The 11,933-nt window shown below is 31.5% G+C and overlaps 1 protein-coding gene across 1 annotated transcript in view; it reads left to right on the top strand.

Moving 5' to 3' along the window:
• The first annotated feature begins 246 nt into the window (after positions 1–246).
• LOC113404402 (uncharacterized) overlaps positions 247–11,933 on the top strand; it is a 46,664-nt gene continuing 34,977 nt past the window's right edge. The window contains exon 1 of the mRNA XM_064215826.1: positions 247–530. Within this exon, the coding sequence (XP_064071896.1) occupies positions 497–530 (34 nt within the window). The 5' untranslated portion in view covers positions 247–496. The remainder of the gene's footprint in view (positions 531–11,933) is intronic.

Here is an 11,933-nt window from a genome sequence, read left to right as displayed (position 1 = left end):
ATCTCATAAAGTCAATCTCACTACTCTCAATATATTTTTTACTTGGGGCACGGTAAACGCGCGGAGCACGCAAAGAGCCCCAAATGACTCGACTTCAGTCTAATAAGAGCAACAAAATACGCGAAAGAAAGCAAAAAAAAACACAGACAACAGCAATGACATTTATCTAATTACGGGATCTTGATAAGGGGTGCAAAGGGGGAATGGATAAGGGGAGCACGGGATGCTATCCCGCAGTCGGGAGCCAACATCTGCGGGAGACAGACCTCTATATCACCTACGAAACTCGGATACATAGCGGAAATAAAATTTAGAACTTTTCTTCGAATAAGAAATTTTCGTTCTAAAATTAAACGGCTTAAATGTGTGTTAAATTTGAGATTTTTGTGTATTTTACAGAATAGTGGAATATAAAATTGTTTTATGATTTTATAATGTGAAAATGATAAGTGCCGACCACCAGTCTAGAAGTGTTATGGTAATTTAGTTTTCGACAATGACTGTCCTTCTCGTGTTTGGACTTTTCGTAGGTAAGTTTATTTATAAATAATTTGAAACATTTTTAAAATTACGATATAATTTCAACTACTTCGTCTACTGATTGGACTGAAATCTACACAAGTAAGTTATTTATTTTAGTTGGGATTTTTCCGGTTTACTTGGCGAAGGAAAAATATGAATAATGAAGATGTTAAGTTTGTTCGCCTTTACTCCGACGCTTAACTAACATACTCATTTAAAACTTATAGTTTCTGTTGAAACTTGGTTAGTAACAAGATTCTGATAAGTTTTTATGATGTTATTGTAAATTATTTTAATCGAACTCACTTAAAGCAATAATTCTTTTTTTTAATCATTGACTGTATTCGATTTTATATTATTTAAATATATATATATATATATATATTTATTTTATATTATTAAATGTCTGGCAGGATAACTTAGGCTTTTTTAAGATAGTTTCTTTTTAAATTAGATCAAATATAAAATATTTATAGGACTAATTATCAGCCGCGGTTTCGCTCGCGTTTTAGGGGTTGGTTTTCAGTTATTAGACACAAAAAGAAGCCTATGTCCTTACTTGTTGTATAAGCTTATTTCGTAATAAATTTCATCATACAGACAGATAGACAGACAGACATAGTTATTCTCGTATTTATAAATTAGTATAGATAAGAAATAGATACAGATACTTAGATGAATTTAATATCACAGAAAGAAAGGATATATTATATCATATACAGTAATCTACTATTTTAATGAATTGTTTGTATTTAAAACTAGACTGGAAAATAAACTTTCTATCTGTCAATGTAAAATGGATTTTTTAATTTCGTTTTTGTATTGACCAAAAATAAAGTTAACATTAACATAATCGAAATTTAAATTTAACATAAAAAGTATTTTTGATTTTAGCATTCCAGTGTTATCTATCGCTTAGCTTATTAAGATAACATTCACCATTGTAATGTAATTCGAAAAGTATTATGAACCTAATGATAATTTTATACTTGGTACCAATTTAACATTACACATATATACAAAAATAATAGTATGTTAAAAAAATTTTAAAAAATCTTCAAGCTAAGATATAGCAGCTATGTTTGCTTTTGTTTGCTTGCTTGTTTAGGTGATGTATTTTGTAGAGTGATGAGGTTAAATGATATATTCAGAAAAGTTTCTAAGTGCCATATGGGTTCGATTTAAAACGTTCGTTGTGATATAGATATTTTTAATAGAATATCGATCGCATGTGATGTGGCTTCGTATCGGGCTTTACAGTTTGTATGCTGTTACTCTATACGCACTATTGTTGTAAAACCATATGACAAAATGGTTTTCTATGATGATGCGATGGTAGTGATAAAATAAATAGTTACTACCTATATGCTGCCGAGATGGCCCAGTGGTTAGAACGCGTGTATCTTAACCGATGATTTCGGGTTCAAATCCAGGCAAGCAACACTGAATTTTCATGTGCTTAATTTATGTTTATAATTCATCTCGTGCTCGGCGGTGAAGGAAAACATCGTGAGGAAACCTGCATGTGTCTAATTTCAACGAAATTCTGCCACATTTGTATTCTACCAACCCGCATTGGAGCAGCGTGGTGGAATATGCTCCAAACCTTCTCCTCAAAGGGAGAGGAGGCCTTTAGCCCAGCAGTGGGAAATTTACAGGCTGCTAATGCTATATGTTGCTCAATGGTAAGAACATGTGAATTACAACCAAAGATTGCTGATTAAAATCCAGTCAAGCCCCCGAGAAAGAACACAAAGTTCCGTAATGCTTCTCATGCTCAGCTTGTCGGAAAGAAACCTATCACATGTGAAGTAGCGACGTTTAAGCAGCCTGGTGGAATAAACTCAAAGCCTTCTCCTCCTAGGGAGTCCTTTGATCATAAGAAAATGTAAGACTTGGTTTCTATTTTATTATTTCTGTAGTAGAGAAGAGCCAAGTCACCTCGACCAAAATGTCATCAGAAGTAATAGTCGATTGTAACAGATTTCCAAATGCTCCTTCCAGAGTTTTAAAGCGTACTTCCTTCCCCCATTAGATGGAACAGGTCATTATCCTCAAAGATCTGATAAGTTTCAATGGATGACAGAACGTTACCGACAGACCGGAGTTCAATTTCGGACTAGCATGACAAAGCTTTATATATGTTGATGAATATCCTATCTGCAGTGTTGATTAAAAAAGGTCATTAGGAAACCTTGATATTAGGTCTGAAGACAAACAACCAACAACGTGGCAGTATAATTGAAATGGAGGTTATTTTTATATTCTAATGGTGCTTTTGTTAAATTTGATTTATTAACAACTCCCCCGCTTTGAATAAATGGCATATTAAAGCTTTTGCCGACAACGTGCTCTTAAATTATTTACGTATATATTATAGAAGCAATAATATTCTTATTAAGCCTAGCACTTCCAGCGTTTGTATAGAAACCATTATACCTTATATTTTTGAAATTCGAACATAATAATAATTATTTTTTTTTATTTTAATTCTAATGTTATTAAGTTTACTGATACACAATAAAGCCACCATCACGTGTGCGGGATGAGCTAATTTCCCTTAAAAATGGGGTCCTTGATTTAATACCAATCTACATGAAATACACATTTCAAATTTAATTAATTTATTATACATAAATACTTAAAATATATTAATATAGAATTATATAATAAAACTAATAAATATGAATCACATTGGTCTCAGTGATGGAGTGACGCTTCCTTTCTCGAGGAGGAAGTCTGAAGTATCATGCTCTAATGCAGGTACAATATTAGTGCTCCAATACAGGTACTAGGATACAATATGTAGTGGACAGTTTCAGCTGACACTTGCTGTTAACCGATTTCAAATAAGGAGGTTTTATTTTGTTATATTATTTATTTATTAGGTTTGCTAGCGATTTTTACATCGGTAAATTATGTAAAATAATTTAAAAGTAAACATTATATGTTAATTAATCCATTAATTACTATTGCCTGCTAAGGAAACAAAAGTGTAAAAACAAAACAAAAACGAAGAACGAGCCAAAGAGAAAATTTAAAGTTTGTACATGAACACACCTTTACACTATAAATATGAAACCGATATCTAAACATTTGTTTTCATAGTTATAAAAGTTCGCAATTTAAAAATATATAGATTTACAAGAAAAACAATTAACATACAGAGGTTCTTTGTTTGGTTGTATTTTTATTTTATATTTGTTACCTCAGATGTCTATCACTGATGAACCTCATAAAATATAAAGTCTGTTTCTAAGTTTAACTATCCTTTATTACCATACTGTGAGATTTAATAAAGTGGGTATACTTAAAGTCGCTTCACAATATATTTAGGACGATATTATGTATATTTACAATAATATAGATCTTTATGAAACGGTTAAAATCATTCTAAAGACACAAGGAGAGCAGATAAAGTAATAACACCTACATAGTTTCCGACTTCGCAAAGTTAATACATCCTTCTTGAGGCACGGTATTCGTTTCTATAATAAAATTTCGCAGTTATTTTTAACTTGGCCTAAAAAAAATATGCTTAATATAAGATTATATTATTGATAAAAAGGCATGGAATTTGTTGATTTCTAGGCAGGATATATATAAATTCGATTGAACTTTATTGAAAACTCTATTATTAAAAACATGGAAAAGAGCAACAACTGAGTTTGTTGCTGGTTCTTCTTGGCAGAATCTACATTCTGCCGATTCAGAACCTGGTACCTTTACATTTAATTCAACACTTCAACACGACGATTTAAAAGTGCTTTTATGAGTCCAGTTGAATAAGAATATTTATCATTATAATAGTAATATAATTTATAGATTCTATTTTTAAAAAAAATGTTTTTATAAAATGTATTTTTAATGTACTTTCATGTTTTCTCAAATCCTTGTTTTTATAATGGTATGTAACTGTTATCCTTAGACCTATTCTGTATACTATTGATATTTAATTATTACTGTCTGTCTTGTTTGTAATCCTTAATAAATAATAATGATAAAGATTCATCAACGGGCTATTTCGGCATTTCACAACATTTAAATGTTATATACTGAAATAATTCGGCTTCTTATATCAATTTAGTATTTTTGCTTAAATAACTTAATTCGCCGAGAAACAGAAATTTCAGCAATAAGTTAATTTAATTACTAAAATATCTATATATTATATTTGATACGCGAAACTCAATAACTCGAATACGCTATTAATTATTTTATTTTATAAGAAATTGCGGGAATTCTTTGAAACGGAGCCAGAGAAATGAAATCATCTTTGAAATTGGGAGGGTTTCGATATGGTTTGGAGAAACTAGGTTATAATATAGATAGTCCATTTGATTACCAAGAAGTTTATGGTTTTGACGTGAAACTTGAAGATTAAGTTGTTAGAATAGTAATGCAATTGCACTATTCCGTTGAACGATAGTGGCGCTGCTTGTTTTAGATCCAAACTTCGGTTTTAGAGCAAAATTCAGATTAAAAACTAAGTCTTTAACTTTGTCGAATTAACTTTGTTAACCTCCTGTTCTGTTACAGAAAATTAAGTATTATTAAAGAACAACTTATGTTATATATAACCATATACGGTATTATAGTGTATAATATTGACTAATATGATGTTTTAAATGAGATATTTAATGAAATTCTAGTTTATTTAATGAATAATCGTGTAAAGTATTGTTGAATCTTACGGGATGTAGTTCAACGTAATGAAGAAGTCATAGGGTGCGATTACCGTATGGAATCATTCATTCTGTCAACAATCATATTGTCATTAATAAGTATGATAATGTCTTATGACGATTATATTATGTTATTTATAATAACTGAAATTTATAAGCGATTTATTTATTGCCAGACAAAGTGTTTAAAATAAAGTACCTTAGTTTTTTTATAGTTGATCAACAATTGAATTTATAAAATCAATTCTATAGATTTTTGAATATAATTCAAAGTTAATTGCAATATTGAAGCACTTACGATATATTATAACTAATATAAAATAACTTTAGATATTAAATCTTAGTAATTTTTATAAGTTATGTAATAATGTGTAAATATTTGTATGTAAGTTATGGCGACACCGGCCTATCCAGAATACGTTTTTAAAAATTTCTCTCAGATTGAGTTGTCTGGAAGAACGTCCGTTATACAATACATCAAATATTTGTATGTTTTATGTTTGTGGTGTACAATAACATAAGTAAGTAAGGTATATTAACATTAATTTTATATTCTTTTACAATCATTTGTCCTATTCTTTCAAATTATGAAGAAGCGAGACATCGATGTCTAACTATTTACATGTTATACAACGTTTGACAGTGTCAAAGAGATATACCAAAAAGGGTCACCTCAAATCAATCATTGTCGAATACAGAGATTCTTATAATCATGTTCAAAATTATTGTTTTAATAGCGAGATACTTTACGCTGCATTTAAGTTCTTTATATTCAAAAACTTTTTTTTTTGTTATTTTAAAAATATTTAATATTGGAAAGTCCAAGTAAGAATTTTCATTTTGTTAAAACGAAGGTAAGGAGTGATGAAATAAGTCATAAATACCTTTGTTTTTGCTCTAAAGCGGGATTCCTGCTTTAGCGTCTTCGTAGGTATATATAATAAAATTAGTAAGTTATTTACTTTTTCCTCACTTGAAAAAAAAATTAAAATGTAATAAATTGTTGTTATATTGGACTGTTGTTGTTTTAAATAAAATAAACTTACATAAAAGTAAAAAGGATATACAATTAAGACATTTAAAATTTCGTTAGTACATTTATTTAGAGGAATACAAATTAATATTTCTATAACTATATAGTAGGTACTATTTTCGTGCCTGTGTTTTCAATTGCGTGTGAGGGAGAGGGGGTCAACCTTCAGGTACCCTATGTAATTTTCAGTATTCCTGATAAAGTGTATTTAAAATTTTATGATGAACAGTTGAGAAGCTTAGACGTAAACCGTAACAAACAAACAAAGAATGTCGGTCTAAGCTCTATGGAGCGAGCCATGCTCTGAATATTTTTGAAGGATCATAAAAAAAACATAAATAAGGATATCCGAAAAAGAGCTGGAGCTACCGCATGATTGGTGATGATGATGATGCTGAAGTAGCTGACTGATGACCGATGGAGAAGTCCTCGAGTGAGACTGAGACTGCAAAGCGGCAGAAGCAGATTAAGGCACCTTGCCAGGTGGACCACCGATCTGAAGAAGGCGGTGGAACCCGACTGAACGCGGAGGGCAAAGAACAGGGAGCTCTGACACACCTTAGCATTGCTTTACGATTGGCTGATGATAATGATCGCAAGAGAATCGCAGCTATGAAATTATAAATTTACTAGTTATTATGCAACTAAGCTAAACGTCTAAAATTCATGCAATATCACTCACTAAATTCGTCTTAGTTGTAATTTAACTGATCCCTGTTTCGTTTTAATTTAAAAATTATACTAACTTACATTCATTTAAGTAGATTTTTTGGTAATTTTACTAAATTACGATTATTTACATTACGTACGTAAATTATGATTTCATTGAAATTGTGCCAATGGACGAATGACATAATTCCGTGCATTTGTTATTTAGAAATTATAATTTTTATGGCCTGTCCATTAAATCACTTTAGTGTCATTTTTGTTTTTTATGATATCGATGTCGGTACCCACCACCCATAGACAATGGCGCTGTAAGAAATAAGAACCATTATTTACATCGCCAATGTGCCACCAACGTTGGGTACCAACTAAGATGTTACGGCCCTTGTGCCTGCAATTATACTGGCTCACGCATCCTTCAAACCGGAATACAAAAATACTAAGTATTGTTATTTGGTTGTAGAAAATGATTAAATGGTGGGTGGCATCTACTTTGATGTACTTGTATTAAATATAAGAATTGCCTGCATTGCCAAATCCAAACCGTAAAAAAGCAAACATTTAAATATTAGCATCAAAGAGTATGAGAGAATTAATTAGACAATATATAAAATAAATTGCTTTGAACATAATGTAACAAAATATCCCGCTTCGGAAATCGGATAAGAGTGACCTTTCTCAGCACAATTGGCTTTTAGCTTAAGTTGTGAGTTGAATAAAGCTATTGACTTCACGAAGCATGTAAAAGTCGTTGTTCTTGGAAAGTAAGCGTAGAAGAAATATGGTATTATGTTACTTATCTTTTTTTGCTAATAGCGTTCAGAATATCGAGAATATTTTATCGGAAATTTTATATTTCTTAACTCCGTGTTTACTCATCCGGTATATATATTAAACAGACTGCGATATCAAATGAAATACGTCTATTAAAAAAAAAAAAGTTTAACAATTTGTAGTGTATTTAGGTTAATGTGCATATGTAACGTTAACTATTGTCTATGGTGTGATTTTGACGTGTGACGTGCTCACTCATTTTCTCTTTGATTCTCGTGTAGGCCGTGACAACGTATTGTATATGTGCTATGATTTAAATATTCTCATATCATACAACTAATATCGTCCATTCGTTGGCTCGTGTTCTTCAAATGTGTGAAGACCAAGAGAACGCTCTCTAGAAAAAAGAACCTTCGAGATTAAGATTCCAGTTTTCGAGGTAACGGTCCCACGTAGCTCTCGCGAGTACTCTATTTATTTATCATTTTATATCTACCAGAAATAAAATAGATCTGAAGTCAAAGTCTAAGTATAAAGATCACGTATACGGAGATATGTATTACACCCTAAGAATGAAAAAATAATTTAGATAATTAAAAAAGGACACCTAATTAAAAAAGGACAACTATTTCCTCTAGGTGCTAGGACTTTTTAGAAGCCCGTCTGTAGGTAACACCCACTCATCTGATATTCTACCGCCAAATAGCAGTACTCGGTATTGTTATGTTTCGGTTTGAAGGGTAAGTGAGCTAGTGTAACTGCAGGTACAAGGGACATAATAGCTTATATATAATAGTTAATATTTCTTACAGCGCCATTGTCTATGGGCGGTGGTGACCACTTTTACCATCAGGTGGCCCATATGCTCGTCCGCCGATCTATGACATACAAAATATAAATTACAAATATATGAAGCAAAATGTTTTTGGTAAATACTGGTATGTTTCCGAATACATGGTCGTAATAAACTTACTTTTAAATTAAGATCTTAGAACAGGCGCAATTGATGTTAATAAATTGGTTAATTGTTTTCAACCAAATTTGGCACACTATTTCAACTGAATAGACCGTAATCATTTATCAAATACTTAAGCTTTACTTATGAAACCGCAACGCGCCTTACCCTGTCTAGAGAAGTTTCCCATTCACGACAACTTAAAAATATTGTTCATCGTCAAAATAAAACTTCAAAAATTAACATTGAATAGTTTTATTAAAACTTGGCATGATAGAAAATAAAAACAAATACTTTATAACAGTCTATGCTCATATGGACACTTATTTTTTCAAATTGAGAACGCCCTCATTTTATAAAGTTGGTTAAAAACGCGGAATAACGTCAAACAAAAATTAAACATAGTGGTTATCGGTTTTATATCAAAAATAACGATGTGCCAAGATCAACATTTTATTGTTATGATTATTTATCCGACTCATCCGAATGTTATTTAATCATTAAATGTTAACGAATATATTATTCTGAATGAGAATTAATAATTCGGTGAAAATGGTTTCGCAAATAATAAAACGGTAATATGTAATAGAACAAAATAATTATACGGACCTTAAAGGATTAATACATGTTACCGCGGACTCTTTTCACGACCTACAATTTGAAAGTACATGGTTTTGATGTCTGTCCAAATCGAAACCTTAGGAGATATTGTAATCGTATTTATATTTACATACAGACAAAAAGCGACTTTGCTTTATACGATTTATAGATTTAATGTTAGCATGGGAAATTAGTTCGCTGCATGTGCAATAAGTGACCACAATACACCGTAACACTTCGGACGCATTATAGTGTGGAAAATGTGAACTTTATCCTACAAAGAATAACATTATTGTATACGTTTGTAGAAGTACGATGCTGACAAAGTAAATATTTTTTGTACAAAAACTTTTCAGACCCTTTCTACCCCTTCAGGGATTGAATTAATATCGAAATACGTATTTTTTATTTGTTTAGACGACAATACTTAACAAGTTTAAGCACAATAGGATCTTTTTTATAGCTTCTGTGAAACAAACTCCAACATTCCATTTACCCTTTTAAGGATTGAAAATTAAAATAAAATGCGATTTATTCTGAAGCGGATGTACAATTTGTTGTATCAACCACAATGCTATTAAATCGAGGTGCAGAGTTTCATACATTCTGTTTAGTGTTTTTTAAATTTGCGTTTCAAAATTTAACATAAATCATTTAACTGACAAAATCACCGATAAAGTTATGAAATTTAATATTTATATTTTACAATTAATTTTAAAATACCTTTTTTTTCATTTTCTTTTAAATCTATAATCAAACTTGAAGCTTTGTTATAATAATATTAGTTACAGTTTGATACAGAATTTTATTATCGAATACAATGATCATAACTACCTAGTGGGGCCGTGTCTTGCTTTTAAGGTTGCAGGTCATGATGTTCTCATTTCAGTAAGAAATGGTCGACATAAAATTTTTTTTTTGAGATAATCCTTCAAATAAAATCTTAGAACTCGGAGTTTGAAGCTCGTAGTGTTATATTATCTGACCCTTGATAACTACTGAAATATCTCGGTCCTGTGCATGATCTCTGGTTGTGTCGGAATGCCGTCCATTCGAAATTCTCGTATCGTAAGATATCGCTATTAGTGATGCTGTGCCTGCAATTTTACCTTCTATTTTTCCGTAAAGCTTCTTATATTTGTATTTGAGTACAATAACTTGGTTTTATATATACACAGGGTTATTGGTAATTCGACGTATTCCCGTTAGGAGGTAATAGGGGTGATTATTTGCGATAATTTTAACCCCCATATGCATATTGCAAAAGTGAACCATTTTTGAGTTGTCTCTGTATTTAGTTTGTATACATGTAAATAGTTTACTTTACTAGTACTAGTACTCGTACTCTATATTATGTTATATGGTGTTTCAAAAATAATCTAAGTGTTTCGTATTTAGGTTTATGCGTACATTGAAACGTCAATATTTGTCTATGGAATGATTTGACGTATGACGTACTTCCTTTCTCTCTTCCCTTCTCGTGTGAGCCGCGGTAACGTGTGTTGTGTGAGTGCGCCGCGCTTTTGAAATTAGCTCTTGTAACGGACTTATCCTTCTCCTGTACTATCACCCATCCCTTTCGAGCGCTCCCAAGAAGAACGTGTCTTCATAAGTCAGAGCCCAGTTTTGAGGTAACAACTCTCCTTTTTCCTTAACTACAGTCCACTTTTCTCTCGCGCTTACACTAAGATTTTTTATAAAACAATTTACCCGTCAACAAAATAACATATACACATGTATAAAAATAACTCAATAGGGTATTTTATTGAAAGGTTTATATGTAATACGAAGCTGTCTGAAGTCGGAAGTCCTTGTCAACGTAAACATTTTCTTGGATTTTGTATGGAAAATAAACAATAGGCTTCAGGTGTCGTCACGATATTTGCGGTGCAGGCGGTATACAGAATGTTAGAATATTTTTAGAAGTAATGATAAATTGAAATAAGATGTTTGGTTTCTGAATTATTTAATGCAAATATATGGAGTACTTTTAAATGTGTATATTAGATTCATTATCATCATCATCATTTCAATCGGAAGATGTCCACTGCTGGACAAAGGCCTCCCACAAAGTTCTCAACAAAAGCCAGCCTCGAGCTACTTGTGTCCAGTGACTTCCCGCGACACTGAATATATCATTAGTCACTAGTATAGGGGGCCTATGATATCGTTCCGTTTCGTGGTCGCCACTCGAGAACTTTTCTGCCCCAATGGCCTACGGTTCTACCATCGGTTCTACGACCTATGTGCCCCGCCTCTAAATAAGATTCACCTAATTGAGGATTTAGTAACATATACATGTAATCGGAACCAGAACTAAATCCGAAGCCTATACCAGTTGCTAATGGAATATGTCAAGAACAGTACCGGGAGTACGGTTGCAGTTTCCATATTACATTTTTATTCGTTATATACTTTTTATATACCGTTATATACTTCATTTTTAGATGTTACTCATAACTGTTTTAGTCAAAAGGATTGAATATGAACAATGGAACAATTGTGTATTTTAAAACATCAATTAATTGAACAAAGAATTTCGGTAATTTATAGAAAGGAATTTTATGAATTTATAGACGTCAAAGTACAAATTTGTTTGTACATTAAGTATACTTAGGTCTTTTTTAAACTAAGTAACGAGTAAATTTTCGTCTCGATGTTGAGTGAAACTAGATATTATGTCTCTAGTAATTACATT

Source organism: Vanessa tameamea, chromosome 9, assembly GCF_037043105.1.
Source record: "Vanessa tameamea isolate UH-Manoa-2023 chromosome 9, ilVanTame1 primary haplotype, whole genome shotgun sequence".
Lineage (NCBI taxonomy): Eukaryota > Metazoa > Arthropoda > Insecta > Lepidoptera > Nymphalidae > Vanessa > Vanessa tameamea.
Note: the sequence above shows the minus strand (reverse complement) of the source record. Positions and strands in the feature narration are given on the sequence as shown.